Here is a 19,276-nt window from a genome sequence, read left to right as displayed (position 1 = left end):
ATGAACTGTGATCATGCATTTAAGAAGCACAGTCCCTTAAGAGTAATAATAACATCTGTGTTCCATGTCTTAATATGATTTAACCTCTTAAGTGTAATGCTCTCCCAAATGGGTGCAATTTACAGTTTTTAAGATACTTCAAATGGCTCAAAAATGACGTGTGCAGTACAATACCGTTGCGATAAAAGGAGGGTCTCGGATTTCACGTTGTTTTCGGAAAAAGATGGCTAAATGTAAATGTATGACTGTGAGTATTGTTATATATATTACTGTCCACTAATATGTGTTGCTGTGGTCAAAAATGTGTTGCTAACGGGGCTATACACTGTGAGATTGTATTCATTAGCCTTTCTAAGGCACTCTAATTAATGACTCACATGAAAGTGAAAAAATAGTCTTAAAATGGGCAGTAGTTTTATTATACATTGGATAACTGACTATAAAAGTACATTCAGCTCTATTTACAGTAAATTAAGAATCAAACCATACTTTACATTTTTGGTTTATCATAATTAGCACAAGCCAAATGTAAACATGAATTCAGGAGTGTTTGCGCATAATTTAAACCAAAAAAAAAAAAAAATCAAGGTTTGAACTTAAGCGCCAAATCGTGGAGGGCTGCTAGGAGTTTGTCTTCATCCTGAGTGGTGGACTTGGACCAGGCCAGTGGAAGGTGTGTGGCCACAGCTTGGCGATCTGGAAGAAAGGACAGGTTTCCAATTTCTTTTCTCTCAGACTAGAAAATTAAAAAAAAAAAAAAAAAAACAATTTCAAGACCTTGAAAGAAGCGTCCGCTGGGTTGCTTAGCAGCAGCCTCTGACACGGCCAGCCACACCACCGTGTCTGCGCCCATGACCTCCGTGCGGAGTTTGTTCTTCATCTTGGCGTGAAAGGCCGGCATGGACGACTGCACGGCTACGACCGGGAAGAAAGATCCATCTGAGTTGGTGACTAAATTAAAGCTGCGAGGAGCGATGGACTTCTTCGAAGGCTCGCGGAAACCGTCAAATTCACTCTAAAGTGGCTACTTGAAAGCAAAATGACAGACAACATCCTGTATGATTTCTGAAATGGCTTCGTAAGCCTCTTTCGAGGCGAGGCTCTATTCATGGTAGGCATGCCTAACACATTTTATGTTGCTGAAGTATTAGTAATATTGTGTGGAGGATGCCTGGAAACAGCCCAAATGACCCAAAATATATGCTATAAACCAAAATGAGACTTCCTGTATATTTTTAGGCATAGCTTATTGGACTTTTTTGTGGCTACCAAATTCCATGTTGCTAGGGGATACTGGCTACAGAGCTGGGATATCCCAGGAAATTGATAGACCCTTTGGAAAAAAATACAAATGACCCAAAAATGGATGCTTCAACCCAAAAACAGGAGATTTTTGTGAGTTTTTGTGGGTGTGCATTTTCTTGACTGCTTCCTTTTACAAGGGTTGTGGGCTTGCTAGTGCATATCGATCAAATTCTATGTTGTGAGGGGACACAGGCTTCAATGGCTGGATTTTCCATGAAATTAATAAGCCCTTGGAAAACAACCCAAACCATCCAGAAACGGCAGATTTCCTGTTTATTTTTGGTCAGGACTTTTTTTGTGGGTTTACTCATGATGGACATGACTTTCATCTTGCTAGGGGAAACTGAGTTCAAGGGTTGAATTTCCAAACAACTCCAGCGGGTTCTACTGAGGTGTTAACTGAAGCGATGCAATTTTCTTATGTATTTCAATCACGTTTGCGTAATGGTGATGAAGATGCTTGTTGTTGACTGCATACCCGGTGTGTCGGCCCATCCCGGGTGCATGGAGGAGAAGTGGATGTCTTTGTGCTCTGCGGCCCATCTCTCTGTCAGTATCACCTGCTGTCTCTGGACAAAAACATGACAACGCCATATGTTAGCATGCATTTGCCACTACTTCTTTGTTTTTGTGAGTGTGTGGTGCTGACTTTGTTCTGCGCGTAGGCCATGGTGCCGTCAAAAGCTCCCTTTTCAAATTGCAAGTCGTCCACGTTTAGTTTTTGTGTAAGCATGCCGCCCGACGACACAGTCACCTGCCAAGGACCCAATGAGAAATGGCGTTGACAGGAAAATGAAACGAGCATTGCTACTTCTGTAATTATAGACCTTTAAGCAAATTATGCTTGATTACAAGTGGTAGTAACACATGCAAAGAGAACATACAACAATCTTGAGTTCCTTATATAATTTATCCTCTGTGAAAAATGGCATTGTTGCTTAGCTGCAATAGTATTCGGTTTCATCAAATCAATTATGTTTATCAAACCTTTGTGGTATACTGTTTTTATGATTATACTGCCCCCTAGTGACACAGCCATATAAAGAATTAAACTGTAATGATCCATGTTTACATTGCTGTTTACATTTGTTTTAGAGAGCTGTTTTTCTGATTTTAAGAAACATGATATAAATAATTCTGTAATTTTTTTGAGTGTGATGGAACATATTATTAATATGTTTATCTACTCACCACTCTGGGATCCTTAGCCTTCTTCAGAACAGGTATAAGGGCATTGGTGAGAATGTATGTGCCTGAAATGGTCAAAATTTTAGTTAAAAAAAATTCTTGCAAGGTATTTTTCATAATTATTTTAAATTTAATTCACACCTTCCATCATTAAACATTTTTTTTTACAAGCATGACTTGTAAGTAATTACATTTATGTACCTAAAGAAAATTGTAGTACTTTTTTTTTTTAACATAAAACTTGTTTAACTGTTAAATTATAAAGTTTACTTAAACCAGCTGTTTCACAGTGTGTCAGTGACGGTTTAAAGCTACTTTCAGCTCCCGCGTGTCTACATCTCCAAAACTGAGAAGTCCATCTAGCGCATGTAAAATTGTGCAGTATCTCAATAGTGTTGCCTGCTTGCTAGCTATTTATAACGCCACTTTTGGTAGACTAACTACACCTGCGATGCCTCAAGCTACAGTAGGTACAGAAGCACTCAGAATATGTAATGAAAACAGAGTTTTTAATTAAACTCTGGTTGACAACTCCCTTGAAGTGACATCAATTTTTGCTCAGTGATACCTTAAGTCTTTTAATTGTGAATTAAAAAAAATAAATAAAAGTCACGGTGTGGAGATAACCGCTTTACATTGATAATTTCCATGATGTCTGACCTTTTCTTCTCATAATGTCCTTGTGAATGATCATTTTGCAGGTTTGCTCACCGAGAGTATTTGTAGCAAAGTTCTTCTCTATGCCTTCCTCGGTCAGCTCGCGCTGGTTGACCATACAGCCTGCGTTGTTGATCTGGTGACAGCCACCACAAATTCAGCTAGGGTAAAATTATACACTCACGCCTAAACTTACCAATACATGAAGGTCATTACTCTGTGAGAAATTCTGAGCAAACTCCCACACTTGTCTGGCAGTGGACATGTCCACAATGTGGACGTGAACGTTCTGCAAAAAACAGCAAATTGTCCAGTAAGACTTTTTTTTTGTTGATATGCCTTCCACATTTTATGTTGGCAAGTGAAATTGGCTTTTTGGATTGCATTAACACACAGCTCCTAGTGGAGCTCTATTATGTAAATAATCAAAATGACCCTATATCTGCTTCAAATCGTAACTATAGACTTCCTGTCTCTTTTCAGGTATAAGGTCTTGAGACTTTCTTGCGGTTATATTCTTTAACTATAAAATTTGTGATTGCTAGGTGAATATGGCATTGGGAGGCTGAATTTTCAACAAATTACACTCAAGAACCAGGGTGTCCTACCTGGTTCTTACTCAGCTCTACGATTTCCTGCTTGGCGGCTTCTGCTCGGCCCTTGTTACGACACACCATGTGCACAATCCCCCCTGCAAATGCACAGTGTCACACACAGGTGCAAAAAAAAAAAAATCAGGCTAGAGTTGACATCACTCACCTCTGTTGGCGATCTCTAGCGCGGTGGCTTTGCCCAGACCACTGTTGGCCCCTGTGATCAGGAAGGAGCGGCCATTCAAGTTCACATCCAGGTCAGATGCCACAAATGTCTTGGCTGCAGCCTCATAGCCACTCCTGGTCAAAGTTCACATGAGTATAGATGCCTTTATTAGCGTCATTTTAAAAATAAGTAAAAAACTAAAATGTTTACAAAAATGTTGTTTCTTGACATTTTATTGACTTAAAATACACAAAACTTCAAAATGTAGTATTTCTATTCCTTGGATTAAAAAGATGAAATATCTGAAAAGTTTTTTTGTTTGTGTAATTTCTAGATGTTGTTTTTTGTTAAAGTACATAAAACGATAGGGAGGAAACAATCTTTCAACCTACCATTACAAACACGGTAAATTATGGATTAGCTTTTTACTCACAAAAGCTGAATATTTTTCTTTGCATATGAGTTTGTTGGTTATTGTGTTTCATGCCAATTGTTGACTTAATAGCAATTTGTTGGGCATCTTTCTACAAATAAATTTACGCCACGTTAATTTCACATTTTAAATGTCCTTGAGAAACATGAATACTGTACACTGCCCTCATCAGAAACAAAATGTCATCATTCGTGTGCAACATGAAACAACCCACAACGTGCCAATTGTATTTTACAGTTTCTTACCACCTTATATTAATCATTACCATATTTAAAGAGGGATTTTAGGTACGCGAATGCCTCATTATTGCTCAATTCTAATTCTCGTTACGTTTTGTTTTTCTACTTACTTAGTGTATTCTTGAAGTCCTTTCATAAACCACACGGCGTTCCTGTACATTGACATGTTTATCGTTCAATTTTTAAACCGGTTTTCAGAAGAAAAACAAATCTTTACGTTTCATAACACCTGAGTCGAGTTATGTATGTTGTAGTGGGAGTGGGAGTAGGAGGGGAAGCGGAAGTACAGATTTATACCAACAGTCGACTACAGCGTCTCTGCGAGGACAAAAATGGTGGTAACAGCGAAAGCTGATTGTCGTACACCGGCCGCCACCTTGGTAAGGTCAACTAACTCAACCTCCATAAATACAATTTATTTGTTTTTTACTCGTATTTTTGAAATTACAGATAAGTATATCAAATTTGATGCTACCACGTGTTCTTGAGTGAGCTGTATTTTCATTCTATTCTATTCTATTCATTCTATTATTAAAAATAGCAGGAGATGCTTCAATTTTGGGAAAATGTAAGTGTGTGCATTTCGATAAACACAATTAAATCGAAAAGATATATCGATAAAATACACAATGGAGCTGTTATCACTCCAATATTTAATAATAATAATAATAAAAAAACGACACTATCTATAGTTTTAACGTTCCATGAAACGTCTATCAACTTCAACTCCCAGAATGCGTAGCATACGTCACTTCTGGTTACCGGGACAGTTTTTGCACTTGTCACGTTCGAAGTTTCAGCTGACAATTAAGATATTCATGACCGCTGCGATACATTTTCTCCCAAGAAAGGTAACATTGTTATTTGACTCAGCAAGTCAGTGTGCAAAGGTCGTGTTTTGTCAGAGACGAAGAACTTCCTAACTTGCTATCTTAGCCTGAAAGCTAGCCTTATGCGTGTTCCTGTCGCCATGGCAACGCACTTTCTTTCCATTCACTTGTATACTACCTTGTACTGCATTGAATGTGTTGATAAATTGTGTTATATTCAACAAACATTTTCCATATTAATAGCAACATCACTAATCCTTTATGAAATACAGCACATCAAATTCATTTTAACTTCCAACTGACACCATTTTTCACTTACTGTAAACCTATTTGATGGAATACAGTATGAAATCGATGAGACAAATTTATTAGCTAGCCAACCAGATAAACGTTTCCAGGAAAAGTAGTCCTCCAAATAAATAATTCAGAATATGTAACTATTCATTATTTACTGGGAAAGAAAGTTACTCAAGTTCTTAGCAACTGGTGAGTAACTGATGCTTACTATAACTAAATAATTACCTTTCTGTATTTTCATCAAATGGACAAAAATATAAGGAGTTAGACATGGTCTCGTAGAAATCTGAAGTTCCATGAGAAGCTATTTCATGCTAAAATGCTGCCATATTACACAGGTGTAAATGACAGTGCATGACTTCTTTTTTCTTGTTGAAATATATTCGTCTGCCATGCTGAATGTGAGCTAATGTAACTGAGTAAATGTATATGGAATATCATATCAGTCACGCCGCAAATACACTTGGCTGACTGTAGTAATAATATTGTCATTGTTTTGACCCTCAGCTGTGATGAATGACTACGAGGTGGTGCGTCCGATTGGAGAGGGTGCGTTCGGGAAGGCCCTCCTTGTGCGAACCAAAGGCGCCCATGATGGTGATAGCACACAATGTGTGGTGAAAATGATCAACCTTGCAAAGGTTAATGTTACATTTTCTTCTAAGGCAGTATTTCCTTCATGATCTAACTTGATTTTTTCTAACATCATTAGATTGTTTCTCATTTTTTAATGAAACATGGTGAAAAAAGGACTAATGGATGTAATTTTTTTCAATCTTTGTACTTCTGTAATGCTTTTTTTGCAAGAATTTCCTTCAATGAGTTGGCATTGTTAATATTTCAATGGCTAGTATTGAATACGATAATCATAATAACTAAATAGTTGTATTATTGTTATAATTTATTATCAAATTACTGTTTAGATGTCAAGCAAAGAGAAGGAAGCTGCCAGGAAAGAAGTAGCACTCTTATCCAACATGGAACATCCCAACATTGTCACCTTCATCCGCTCCTTCCAAGGTGTGTTTGTGCGTGCATGTCTCTGTAAATGTGGATGTGTTACAATGTGTGTGTGTGTGTGCACGCACAGATAGGGGAAGCTTGTGCATTGTTATGGAGTACTGTGACGGAGGCGATCTGATGATGAAGATCAACATGCAGAGAGGTGTCTTCTTCACTGAGCAGCAGGTAATACATGCATAATCCTTAGTTATGAACACCAAGACATTTGATTAGACACACTGGCTCATAAAAAAATGATGTCAATCAAAATGTGATTTGAAACATTGTAGACATATTAGATTCACTTTTCATTTTCTCCTATGGAAATTGTTTTAAGTAAGTTATTAGTTTTTATTCAATGTATTATGTCATTTCTTGTCATTTTTGTTTATTGTCCATCAGATACTGGCCTGGTTTGTTCAGATCTGCCTGGGCCTCAAACACATCCATGACAAGAAGATCTTGCATAGAGATATTAAAAGTCAGGTACTGTGACATCCATGGAACAATAGGACACAACATCTTGTTCACCCCTGTTTTGTCTCTCAGTCATCTCACCTCAACTTAGCTGACATCTTAGTGTTGCAATGTGGTCATTTTTTTTTCACAGTTGTGCATTTGTGTTGTAGAACATTTTCCTGAGTGAGCGAGGTGTGAAAGTCAAGCTGGGCGACTTTGGCATTGCAAGGATGTTGACTCAGTATGTCAGTGCCACTTACACATACACGCAGGAAAGAACATCATTTAACCAATGTGTGTGTGTGTAGCACTTTGGAGCTGGCTAGGACCTGTGTGGGGACCCCTCACTACCTCTCTCCCGAAATCTGCGAGAGTCGACCCTACAACAACAAAACGTGTGTACACACCACTTACACAACAATATATTAAGGTGATGTGGTCCATTTATACATTGCAGGGACATCTGGTCTCTGGGCTGCGTACTCTATGAACTATGCACTTTAAGACACCCGGTAAGATCAAGCGCACACACAAATTAACACTCATGTAAAAGCCAATAGAATGTGTTACACAACAGGTAAACCTGATGTTAGACATACAAAATAACATACAGTATGTAATGTGTAAAAGATTTGTTAAGTCAATTTAACAAAGGTTAGACCTTTGCAATACTTTTAACACATCACTCTGTGTTTTGTGTGCATGTGCGGTAAATGTCCAGTTTGAAGGCAACAGCCTGAGTCAGCTGGTCAGTAAAATCTGCCGAGGGCGCTTCAACCCCGTTCCTGCACGATACTCTTATGATCTTCGCCTGCTCGTGGCACAGCTCTTCAAGGTTACACATGGTTTTTGTCTGTGTGTGTGTTATTTCTCACGTCAGCACACATACCAGCATACATGTGAGTGACATGAACGTGACAGTCCTTCATGGGTAATTGCATTGCGGTCAGGTGAACCCTCGCGATCGTCCCTCCGTCAGCTCTCTTCTTCAACGTTCTTTCCTCAACAAACACGCTCAGGTATTTCTATTTTTATTCTCTCTTCACACTTTTTTTTCCCACACCCCAGATTGAGACACCATTGTGCAATGAAACATTTTCTTCGGGAATGTGGCTGTGTTTTAATGTTGTCTATGCAGGAGAATAGTTACAATAACAACACGCCGACCGCTCACCCCTGTAAAGGAACATCAGGTAACACACACATACAGCCACGATAAAAAAAGAGTTTGACATCCCAGTGCTAGACAAACATAACACATATACATGTTAAACAATGTCACACTTATAACCAACATGCTGAAGATAAGACACGAGTAACAAACTTGTAATACACATGTCGTACATATTTAAACATCTGGAACCCACTCATGTTACACAAATGTAAGATGTGTTAATAACTTGCCAGATGCAGTTGTGTAACGCACATTTGTTGGGATATTATTTAGACAAGAAGAAGTGCAAAGTGACTGTGAAGAAACTTCCTGTCAGACCAGAATGGAAAGTCGGCAGCCCTACTTACTACACGGTAATAACACACGCACATCATTTTTTTTTTAGCTCACACTGCTTGTTTTATTTGTTTGTTTTATGTCTGCACAGCCGCACAGAGCAGGACAGCTTGTTCACCCTGCAGCAGGTGACGCCATGTTGGATCGCCACCAAAAGTGGGCTCTAATATGAGGATTTTTTTCTTTTTTTTTTCAGTTTTTTTTTTTTTTTACTACTTTGCTTTGCTGCTTATGTTATTGATTCAGAATTGGACAGTACCAGCAATACTTTGTCCAGCTGGACGCCTTCCAAAAGGGGGACATACGTCCTCCGCCACCTCCTCTTCAGCCTCCCCTTCCTCCCTGTGAGCCACGTGAAGACCAGCTTGCCCCTCCAGCTGAACCTTACCAACTGTAAGTGGATCATACAAAGGCTCTTAGCAAGTGTAACATGTTAAACCAAAGTAGGACACGCGTGTAACACACTGTTTTGGGTTTTAGGGTTGCAGCTGCTCGTGAAGAGTATCTTCAGAGGAGACAGGAGGCCAACCAGTACAAGCTGAGGGCAGAGAAACAGCTGGTGAGCGTTTTGTCCATCCTCTAAAGCAGCCTTTTTTTCAAAAGCATACAGCATTTTGCAAAGGAGTCACGGTAATACAATTAAGCAATAAGTTGCATCATGTTCCAATCAATGTTCTTATCATTTGAAAAGAATTCAAGCACCCCCAGTGGTGCTCGTATCCCCATTCGAGTACTAGTTCATGGAATATTTTGTGACCTCGCCACATCATCAGGGTCTGCGCCCCAGTACAGCAGAGAGCTGCAGGCCGACTGACGAATGGGAAGGCCACACCCCATGTGAACTCCAGAATGCACCTCCTAGACCTAAAAGAAAACAGGACGACCATCAGGTAACTTAGCAGTGTGAAATCCGATCAATTTTGCCCACCAACAAATTTAATGTCTGTGTGTGTATGCTTGCAGGAGTACTTGAAGCAGTTAGAGCTTATCAGACATCAATATCATCAAGAGATGAAACAGATGAGGTTGAGAGCTGAAGCAGAGGTACACACACTCTTGGACAAACAGCTAAATGCAGTACGCAATATACAAATGTAACGTGTTATGGGTTTGTAACACACTGAACAAATGAAATGTGTAATTTAGCATAAAGGTCACAAAATATTTGGCAAATGTCACATGGTACATTAGGGAAATGTAAAAAAATGTAGTGCAGTGATACACACCTAACCCCTCATACATGTGTTACACGAACTGCATTAATACAAAATATATGTAACATATAGTCCATAAATATTACATCAACATTAACATGTTGGACAACTCTAACACATGCAAGACACTTGAGTTGACACACACAATGAGTTGCTTTTAATGTATGTATTTATGTGTCGTGCGGGCATTTGTCTATCAGCTGTCGCATAATCACGACACGTTTGTGCTGGACAAAGATGCCCAACCAACTACTACACATGCCAAAGAACAACTACAAGTTCAACCTGTGCAGGTAAACCTGTCCTTAATCTAAATTCACAGCATATTAAGCAACTGTTTGGGGCAAGGCATTTATGAAGATGGATACCATTTTAAAATGTTTTGTGAGGAACCAAATGTGAGAAAAGTGTATGACTCCATCCTCAATGTCAGCTTTACATATGCCATGTCTTATACAGGAAATAGATGCGGCTTTGAGGGTGATCAGGGAGGAGAACCGAAAACAGAGGGCAGAACTTAAGAAGAAACGCAAAAACCAGGTGACTTGAAGGACATAACAGACACCATGCTGATCTTGTTCAGAACCAGAACTTTTCTGGTAGGTCTTCCAGCTCCAAAATTCCCCGTGTAAACCATCCCCAAATTTTGTCTGGTGTCTTCCAGAAGGGAATCATGTTTGAGATCCGTCTAGATGATGTAAAAGACTCCTCAGAGGACGACACTGAGGAAACACCGGAGGAGGAGGGCAGAGTGGAATTGGGCCACTTGCAGGAGAATGAAGAGACAAATCTTGAGGGTTGGGCCAAGCCGAGGAGGGAATGGAGCCAAGGACCCCCGAAGACGCTCATGGAGGCTCTGGTCTGCATGGATGTGGACTCTGTTGCCACACAGGAAATTCAGCCAGGTCCAATTTGTCCTTTTTTTTTTTTTTTAGTTAAAGGGGTACAAATAGGGGTACAAGTGTGAACTGCTGCCAAAGATTGTCCATGCAACACTGGTATGAACCATTTCTGAGCAAAAGTTGATTTGCTTAAATGAGCTTTGTTGGTCCACTCAGATGAGGAAGAGCAGGAGGACGAGGAGGACGTCTGTCGTCGGCAGTGGGTGTGCGGACCCCCTAAGTCCTTACTGGATGCCATGGCCAACGCCAACATCACGTCCTCCACTGTGGACCCGCGGAGCGCAGGTCAGAATTCAGCCTGACAAAAACAGGAAGTGGGTTTTTTAGCACTGATTTTGGACTGTTCTAACTCTCAATCAGTCCCTGAAGTGAAGGACCCGGACGAAGACTCGGACGTAGAAATGGACCAGGAGCGCCTGGAGCCCAGGTCGGACGACGATGACACGTAAGTTGACAAAAGGTGACGACGTAGTAATTGATGACTGATGAGTCGGCAAAATCATAACCCTTATTTAAACCATGGCGAATTGGTCTTTAATTTTCTTGGATGTGTTCCCAAATTTCAGGAATTTTGAGGAGTCAGACGATGAGTTGAGGGAGGCACTGACCGACTCCATGAGGAACTTGTTTGTTGCTGAGGACAATACAGATATCAACACAAAGCCAGAAAATCCTGAAGAAACATTGACGCTAGAAGGGGGCAATCCGGGAGAATCCCCAACATGAGACCCCCACAAACTCATTGAGTATTCATTTTTCTTGAGTCTTTTTATTTTTCGCCAACAAGCAGTATTCCATTTCAGTAAGATGAAAAACCATCCAAGGTGATCTTCTCACTGCCATTAAAATCCTTACAGTTTGTACAGAACTCACAGGTGTGTTGTGTGCGCAGGTGTCACAAACAACAGACTGTCCTGAAAGTTGCTGCCTGTCAGTGGCGACTAAATTTCAATCTGAAAATGTTTAGGCTGCGTCACCAGCAATAAAACCACAAAAAAGACAGTGAAATCTCTAATCCTGGCACAAAAGTGAAACACTAGCCATTTTTTGAAACCCAATTTTAGACTTCAAGGTATTAGGTTCTCATAGAGGCTTCTGATACTATCCACCAATACTTAAAGATACCGTGGGTAAAATTTATTGCTATCAAGTGGCAAACTAAAAGAATGCAACGATTTTATAACACACACATCCCTGTCTCAGAGAGACCACATTATGTCCACAAGCCTGCTCCCACTACATTGTGCTTGCAATTTTTTTCCCTTAGAGAGAAGACGCCAAAAAATGTCAGCTACCGGTTAGGTGCAGTGTGACCCATGTACAGTAATATAATTAACGATTAATCAATCTAGATCATGTGAAAAGAAAGGTATGGAACACGTTTTTCCATATGATTGAAATAGTGGTTTTCTAGATGAATTCATTCAGTCAAAATACATTCAGTTTTTAAGCAACTATGTTTTAATTAATGTATTTTAATGTATCAAAACATATTCGTAATATCTGTACTTACTCTCAATTTCAATACATACCGAAGAGTGAATGCTTGCACTGGTATCAAACATTACTATTTAAAACTATTTGAAACCCTACTCCCGGTTTTAAAATTGCGCAATAAACGCCACTGATTTGAAAACCTGACTTAATACCCTAATTTGAGACCTTAACCAAACTGAGCGGAAACTCAACTCCCCAACCATAACTTTAAAATTCAACTTTGAGACCCTACTGGCTTTGAAAGCCCAATTTGAAACCACAACTCTTATTCGAAACCTTACCTCTTTCCAATATTGCCGATGACATCACTGCATAAAGTGACTCCAGCGCCTCTGTGACAGAATCCCACTGGGATGATGTCAGTGTATGATGTCATCATTGAGCCCCATATCGTCAAACGGCGACGGTTGAGCTCCAGTGAGGCGCAATTAAACCTGCTGCACAGCTTCCCAGTGAGTATTTAATTGTCTAACGTTGCCTTCAAAGCCCTTCACGCCGTACTCCGGATCAGAATAACCCAAATTTCTAAAGAAGCCAAGCTAATGAATCAAAATACTGGACGTCAAGCTACAACACAGCTGAGAAGGGAAGTTACCTCTGATGCCGCCAAAAAATGGAATGGGGCGCGCGTAATCATGCCGTTTACTTTAAGTTTGCTAAAATTGCACTCTGAAATCGCCCCGCCATTGGAGGTGCTCCCTAATGTCATGGTGACGCTACTCTCCAATTTATGAATGCGTTTATTGATCATTCCATAACCCTTTGTTATGACCCTAATTTTAAAACCCTACCTCGCAAGCTGCCTCAAGATGTGCATCTAAAAAAAACAAAAAAACAGGTTGAATAATGACAATGACACTTGAGTCATTTAGTGACACATCAGCGGCGTTTCTTTTTTTGTCACTTTTTGCAAATGTGTGCACGTTTCGAATTGCCTGCGCTGTCACCTTGCCTGTCTGTCTGTCTATCTGTCTATCTGCCATTGCCTTATAAAGACAAAAAGTGGGGCTTAGAGGTGCCGGTGTCACTTCCTTCCTGCTCGCTATGACTAGATGATCGCTCGCTGAGACTGCAGCGTGCAGCAGACCGCTCGCTATCATCACCATCTTCATCTCCACGCCGCCAGTCTCCTCCTTGCCGCCACGCTCAGGTAAGGCTCAGCACTTGGCTTCAAACCTAAACTGAAAATTGTGCAAAACCATTACCTTGGCTTCAACCTCTACAACACCTAAATTTTCAATTCTAACGTTTTTACGTTGTCTTTTTAAAACCCTAACCCTGCCTTGAAACCTCAGCTCTTGTGCAGTACACACACCCTGGTTTAGAACCTTAATTTGAAATCCTAACTCGTGTGCAACCCTAATTTAATTTATTCACTGCCAGCCCAGTTAAATGAATTTTTGTCTCATAGTCAAAATGGATCTTTGAAGATTATAGTCTTCAATATAGTCTCCACTATGTTCCAGTCAAAACTAAATCTGGTGAGGCCTTTATCAGGCGGAAGAAGTAGCTAGGTGGCGACAGTAGAAAAGGAAGTTTGAGGTTTCACACTGCTCGGGGTGGCTGTGTTTGCAGACATGTTTTAGCCGTTCTGATAAAATGGCATTTGTTTTCTTCAGCATGTTTAACTACCGTATATATATTCAATTATATGTGAATTTTCACAGGCTGGACTGTTACCCATTCCCTGTGAAAATTAGGGGTCAAAGGTAAATATATTGTTTAGAAAAACCTTTCTGCTCACAGAATACATTGTGTGGTACAGTTAAAAGTTATGAAGGAATGAATTCTTGTCGTATGTGTTTGTGTTACTAGTAGAGGAATGGGTGTCATCTTTAACACATGCATGTTTAATTTATGTTGCACTGTGTATTTTAGAATGTAAAAATTAAGATTTGCTTTGTTTTGAATGATGGTCCACTGAATGAGCTTATCGACAAATTGAATTATGTATATTTAAGGACAGAAAGTCAGCGTATGTGTTTATGTGTAATAAATAATACCGGTGTTACTTGTATATATCTGCTATAAATGGTTGGATTATATAAAGATAAAAATATTTGGCAAATATCAGTCAGTTGGCCAAAAGGTTTTGGCCATTTGAAGGGTCACAATAGGGCAGTTTAATCGGTCAGAACCTACTTGTAAGATTACGACTTTCCATCCTGAACGAGTTTTGGTTCTGCTTAAGATTACAATGTGTTTTCTTGTAAAGAACGTTGTTCTCCAATCGGGTACGTGAAGGCACTTAAGGGGTTACGTGAGAATTGAACAGTGTCTGTAATTTAATTGAATGTTTTTTAATGCCGTGACAGGAACAGTTCTTTTTTTTTTTTTTTTTTCTTTTCAAATTAAGAGCCAATGAATCGGAACATGAAACAATGTATTGTTACATTTTCCTATAGTGATTCTCTTGCAAAGCATTGTTTTCCCTTATTTAGTTAAGATTCACATGAATTTGCATTGCCATTGATGACGCAATTTTCCGGCAGACGAGCCAGAAATAAAAGGACGTTACCCGATCTGTCTTCTGGATTGTTTATATTGTATTTTCCGCTTTATGGTGTGAGGAACTCAGAATGTGCAATGTGAAGCAGGAAGTGGACACAAGCGAGGATAAGCGTTTGCATCATTGTATGAAATCACGGGTGTCCTCACTTCCTCTTCTCGGGTAGGCAACCATGCTTTCATTTGACTGTTTTTTGTATTTCCAGCGCCCCGACATGGACACCACGGCAAGCATCCCCCCAGAGGAGCTGGAGGACCTGAAAGAAGCCTTCGCTAAGATCGGTGAGAACGCCGCCAAGCCATTCGGTTCCTCCGTCTGTCGAGTCTGACTCAGCCTTCCGTTTTCCGGCAGACATTAACGGCAACGGCTTTATCAGCAAACGAGAACTCAACGAGCTCTTCCGGGCCGCCAATCTGGCTCTGCCGGGTTTCAGGGTCCGAGAAATAATCGATGAACTCACCCTGACCAGCGAAAAGCTCACCTTCCAGGAGTTCACGCAGGTCTGTCCAGCAAAACACAAGAGATGTCCTCAGTTGTCCACCGCCACATTTTTTGACTTCTTCCTCAGATAGTTCACGGCCTGAAGAGCACCGAAGTGGGCAAGACCTTCCGAAAGGCCATCAACAAGAAAGAGGGGATCCGAAACGTGGCCGGAACCTCGGAGCAGGCTGGAACGCAGCACTCATACTCGGGTAATAACCGTATGAAGACTAAACTCCATGAGGATTTTTTCTTTCCAGACGGGAGTATTTGAGGGCTAATATCCTCAATGTCTTAATGACCTCTATGGAGATAAAAGTCAACGGGCTAAAGTCATCTTTATGGGCTGAAGTCTAAACTGGATTTTTCTTAAAGAGGCGATCCCAAAGATATTTATTTTTTAAGAGTCCTCGCACCCCCATTCGAGAACCACTATTATAAACAATATACAAAAATCTCTGGAAATAAATGAGTGAAGGACTGAAGTCGAGCTGCAACGATTAATCGGAAACTACATCAGATTAGACATAGCGATTTTTATTCATCGTTTGGAGACCCAGTTTCATTTACAATTGTCCGAATCCACAGAATTTCAGTCTCACAAAATATCTATATGTAGTCCTGCATTTAAACAGCCTTATTGTCTTGGTTTTCATTTAAAAATAAGACATGAAAACAATTGATTTTACTTAGGAAATTAACTTTTTTTTTTTTTCTGAGTGACAGTAATAGACCCTAGTGAGGAAAAGTGACTCTAGAAATTGAATGGATGGATCTCAGTTCACTGTTGTTGGAATAATATTGCATATCGATAAAAAAATCGATTCATGGATTCATCACCAAAATAATCAACAGATTTCTCGATTAAAACAATCATTAGCTGCAGCTGGAAGCGTCTTGATCCAATAATGATGTCGGATATCGGTCCCATATCAGCCAAAAGAAAAGTATTGGTTTACATTGCCCTACATCCAAAATCTTCATTGCAATATCAGAATTGAAAAAGTCGTATCAGGACATCCCAAGTTGCAGCCCAAGACCGAAGTCTTTGATAAACAAAATCTTGGAGTGAAGAATGTGTGAGAGAATATTTTGGGGGTCAACAGTGTTGTTTGTGCGTACAGAGGAGGAGAAGGTGGCCTTTGTGAACTGGATCAACAAATCTCTGGAGAACGACCCGGACTGTAAACACGTCCTGCCTGCTGATCCGGACACAGATGAGCTCTTTACGGCCGTGGGAGATGGAATTGTTCTCTGGTAAATGGAAACCTTGACCCTGGTTTGAAACTGAAAGCCTTTCCTTGAAGTCCTAATCTTAAACCCTATCTTGCCGTCAGTAAGATGATCAACCTCTCTGTGGAAGACACCATAGACGAGAGGACCATCAACAAGAAGAAGCTGACCCCTTTCACCATCCAGGAGAACCTCAACCTGGCCCTCAACTCGGCCTCGGCCATCGGTTGCCACGTGGTCAACATCGGAGCCGAGGACCTAAAGGAGGGCCGGCAGCACCTGGTTCTCGGTCTGCTCTGGCAGATCATCAAGATCGGACTGTTTGCCGACATTGAGCTCAGCAGGAATGAAGGTAGCTTGGCGTTACGCCGTTAGCCTAGCTTAGCATAATGACAAAGGAACGGTTGTGTTGTTTTTGTTTTGTCACGGTAGCTTTGATTGCTCTGCTGAGAGATGGTGAAAGGCTGGAGGACCTGATGAAGTTGTCGCCAGAGGAACTGCTGCTGCGCTGGGCAAACTTTCACCTGGAGAAGGCCAACGTACCGAAAATCAACAACTTCAGCTCAGACATCAAGGTGCAAGGAAGGAAGGAAGGAAGGATGGATGGATGGATGGATGGATGGATGGATGGATGGATGGATGGATGGATGGATGAACGGACGGACGGACGGATGGATGGATGGATGGATGAAGGTCAAATGATAAAATGGATAATCGAGTGTGCAGATTAAAGGAAAGATTGATGTAAGTCTAGACAGCCAAATGGAGATCTGCTGGATGGAAGCAAGGATAGAAAGAAAAGTAGAAGTATAGATGGGAGGTTGGATGGAACGGCTGGATGAACGTATGCTGCTGTATGATTGGCTGACGATAATCGTTTATTCCATCCAGGACTCAAAAGCGTACTACAACCTCCTGAATCAGGTCACGCCCAAAGGGAACGAGAAAGGAGTCCCACCAATCATGATCGACATGTCTGGAATCAGAGTGAGACCACTACTTCTGTCTTAAAACCCTAATTCGCGTTTGGAATTACCGGTTAGACGCCCTATTTTAAAACCGAAAACTGGTCTTCAGATTCGAAAGCCTTGCCTTGGTTTCAAAGCTTTGCATGAAAACCGACGTAGTCTTGCAACCTTTTTGTGTTCCAGGAGAAAAACGAGACACACCGTGCAGAGTTGATGCTGGACGAGGCAGATAAGCTTGGGTGTCGTCAGTTCGTCACGGCGACTGACGTGGTCCGCGGGAACCCCAAACTCAACCTGGCCTTTGTGGCCAACCTGTTTAATAGATACCCTGCCCTCAAGAAACCCGGGAACCAGGACATAGACTGGAGCTCCATCGAAGGTGAGCAGCCTAAAGACCTTCAAGACCTCTGCGCAGACCATGATGTTCTTTGATGTCTTCAGGAGAAACCAGAGAAGAACGGACCTTCAGGAACTGGATCAACTCTTTGGGTGTCAACCCACGTGTCAATCATCTCTACGCGTAAGATGACATCGTTAAGCATAAGATGACAGGAACTTGCTTGAAACCCTACCCCTTGCCGTTGATGCCAACAGTGACATGGGGGACGCCGTGATCATCTTCCAGCTGTACGAGAAGATCAAAGTTCCCGTGGACTGGGACCGAGTCAACAAGCCTCCTTACTCCAAACTGGGCAGCAACATGAAAAAGGTGAAACTAGGAACAGCTCATCCAAAAAAATAGCAATGAACGACCGGCGTTTGCTGCCCCCTACAGTTGGAGAACTGCAACTATGCAGTGGAGCTGGGCAAGGAGGGGGCCAAGTTCTCTCTGGTGGGCATCGCCGGCCAGGACCTGCACTCCGGGAATCGAACCCTCACCCTGGCGTTACTCTGGCAGCTCATGAGGAGGTAAGCACCGAGCAGGTCCACAATTCGCCCCCCCGCAGGGCTGTTTCAGTATGACGTCGACGCTTTGCCATCCTTCAGGTACACGCTGAATATTCTGGAGGAGCTCGGCGACGGGCAGAAAGTCAACGATGACACCATCGTGTTGTGGACCAATCAGACGCTCGTGCAAGCCGGGAAAACCTCGTCCATCTCCAGTTTTAAGGTAAGCCCGACGTAGACTCATTTAATGACTGGACGTGTTAACCTGACTTGGTTTTTGCGTAGGACGCCTCCATCAGCACCAGCATGCCGGTTCTCGACCTGATTGATGCCATCCAGCCCAGATCGATCCGATACGACCTGCTCAAAACAAGCGACCTGACGGAAGAAGAAAAACTCAACAATGCCAAGTAAGGGAAGTTATACTTTCCAGCACATGTTATGGACCTTTAGTTCTTGAAGGTTTCTGGAGTCAAATTAGATTTCCATCTGAATTCCCTCCAAATTTTGGTCTATGGCACTTGTATTTCCCAATGATGACGTTTTCATCAAATTGTTCAGTAACTTTTGTCCTTTTTTAAGAAAAATGATTGTGATTGGCAGGTACGCCATTTCCACGGCAAGGAAGATCGGCGCGCGTGTGTACGCGCTGCCCGAGGACTTGGTGGAGGTGAAACCCAAGATGGTGATGACCGTGTTTGCCTGCCTGATGGCGCGCGCCATGAAGCGGGTCTGACAGAGGACGACCCATGAGGTCATAGTGCAGATGTCATAAAAGTCTCCAAAAAATTATACCGGACCAAAGAATGAGAACTATGTCCTTTTTTTTTTTTTTTTTTTAAATAAAGTGATTACTCACTACAGGACACATTGTCATCTTATTTTCATACATACACACCCTGAGTT

The 19,276-nt window shown here is 41.3% G+C and overlaps 3 protein-coding genes across 3 annotated transcripts; 2 read left to right on the top strand and 1 right to left on the bottom strand.

Moving 5' to 3' along the window:
• Positions 1-392: 392 nt before the first annotated feature.
• dhrs12 (dehydrogenase/reductase (SDR family) member 12) lies at positions 393-4,848 on the bottom strand. The gene is made up of 10 exons (XM_088415381.1): positions 4,692-4,848; positions 3,910-4,043; positions 3,759-3,841; positions 3,347-3,439; positions 3,205-3,286; positions 2,497-2,558; positions 1,955-2,059; positions 1,784-1,874; positions 778-915; positions 393-696 (listed from the first exon to the last, which is right to left on the bottom strand). Exons 1-10 carry the CDS (start codon positions 4,745-4,747, stop codon positions 584-586), a joined length of 957 nt encoding a protein of 318 aa, XP_088271507.1. The 5' UTR covers positions 4,748-4,848; the 3' UTR covers positions 393-583.
• A 497-nt stretch (positions 4,849-5,345) lies between these two features.
• nek5 (NIMA related kinase 5) lies at positions 5,346-11,663 on the top strand. Its single transcript, XM_088414440.1, has 23 exons — positions 5,346-5,432; positions 6,216-6,349; positions 6,632-6,728; positions 6,799-6,896; positions 7,113-7,196; positions 7,340-7,410; positions 7,478-7,564; positions 7,627-7,681; positions 7,891-8,004; positions 8,120-8,188; positions 8,308-8,362; positions 8,617-8,696; positions 8,771-8,835; positions 8,926-9,072; positions 9,160-9,238; positions 9,453-9,569; positions 9,643-9,723; positions 10,094-10,186; positions 10,353-10,433; positions 10,558-10,798; positions 10,952-11,080; positions 11,156-11,240; positions 11,362-11,663. Exons 2-23 carry the CDS (start codon positions 6,221-6,223, stop codon positions 11,519-11,521), a joined length of 2,217 nt encoding a protein of 738 aa, XP_088270566.1. The 5' UTR covers positions 5,346-5,432; positions 6,216-6,220; the 3' UTR covers positions 11,522-11,663.
• Positions 11,664-11,828: 165 nt separating this feature from the next.
• Positions 11,829-19,236, top strand: lcp1 (lymphocyte cytosolic protein 1 (L-plastin)). Its single transcript, XM_088414441.1, has 16 exons — positions 11,829-12,744; positions 13,345-13,442; positions 15,007-15,082; positions 15,153-15,301; positions 15,370-15,493; positions 16,406-16,538; positions 16,619-16,866; positions 16,947-17,089; positions 17,406-17,501; positions 17,666-17,861; positions 17,924-18,002; positions 18,077-18,191; positions 18,258-18,391; positions 18,470-18,593; positions 18,656-18,780; positions 18,974-19,236. The coding sequence occupies exons 3-16, from the start codon at positions 15,016-15,018 to the stop codon at positions 19,104-19,106; spliced, it is 1,866 nt and encodes a 621-aa protein (XP_088270567.1). The 5' UTR covers positions 11,829-12,744; positions 13,345-13,442; positions 15,007-15,015; the 3' UTR covers positions 19,107-19,236.
• Positions 19,237-19,276: the final 40 nt, after the last annotated feature.

The sequence above is a fragment of the Hippichthys cyanospilos genome, chromosome 5, assembly GCF_059441005.1.
Source record: "Hippichthys cyanospilos isolate Australia breed blue-spotted pipefish chromosome 5, RoL_Hcya_1.0, whole genome shotgun sequence".
In the NCBI taxonomy this organism is placed as follows: domain Eukaryota; kingdom Metazoa; phylum Chordata; class Actinopteri; order Syngnathiformes; family Syngnathidae; genus Hippichthys; species Hippichthys cyanospilos.
Note: the sequence above shows the minus strand (reverse complement) of the source record. Positions and strands in the feature narration are given on the sequence as shown.

What these genes read in the sequence shown, in the direction of transcription:
- dhrs12 (XM_088415381.1), bottom strand. Translation starts at nt 4,747, where the DNA reads ATGTCAATGTACAGGAACGCCGTGTGGTTTATGAAAGGACTTCAAGAA. An exon ending in CTTTGCTACAAATACTCTCG is followed by an intron (nt 2,559 to 3,204) that starts GTGAGCAAACCT and finishes TGACCATTTCAG; the next exon opens with GCACATACATTCTCACCAAT. An exon ending in GGGATGGGCCGACACACCGG is followed by an intron (nt 916 to 1,783) that starts GTATGCAGTCAA and finishes TCCCGGTCGTAG; the next exon opens with CCGTGCAGTCGTCCATGCCG.
- nek5 (XM_088414440.1), top strand. Translation starts at nt 6,221, where the DNA reads ATGAATGACTACGAGGTGGTGCGTCCGATTGGAGAGGGTGCGTTCGGG. An exon ending in TCTTCTTCACTGAGCAGCAG is followed by an intron (nt 6,897 to 7,112) that starts GTAATACATGCA and finishes ATTGTCCATCAG; the next exon opens with ATACTGGCCTGGTTTGTTCA. An exon ending in AGAAGAAACGCAAAAACCAG is followed by an intron (nt 10,434 to 10,557) that starts GTGACTTGAAGG and finishes GGTGTCTTCCAG; the next exon opens with AAGGGAATCATGTTTGAGAT.
- lcp1 (XM_088414441.1), top strand. Translation starts at nt 15,016, where the DNA reads ATGGACACCACGGCAAGCATCCCCCCAGAGGAGCTGGAGGACCTGAAA. An exon ending in AGAAGCCTTCGCTAAGATCG is followed by an intron (nt 15,083 to 15,152) that starts GTGAGAACGCCG and finishes GTTTTCCGGCAG; the next exon opens with ACATTAACGGCAACGGCTTT. An exon ending in CGTCCATCTCCAGTTTTAAG is followed by an intron (nt 18,594 to 18,655) that starts GTAAGCCCGACG and finishes GTTTTTGCGTAG; the next exon opens with GACGCCTCCATCAGCACCAG.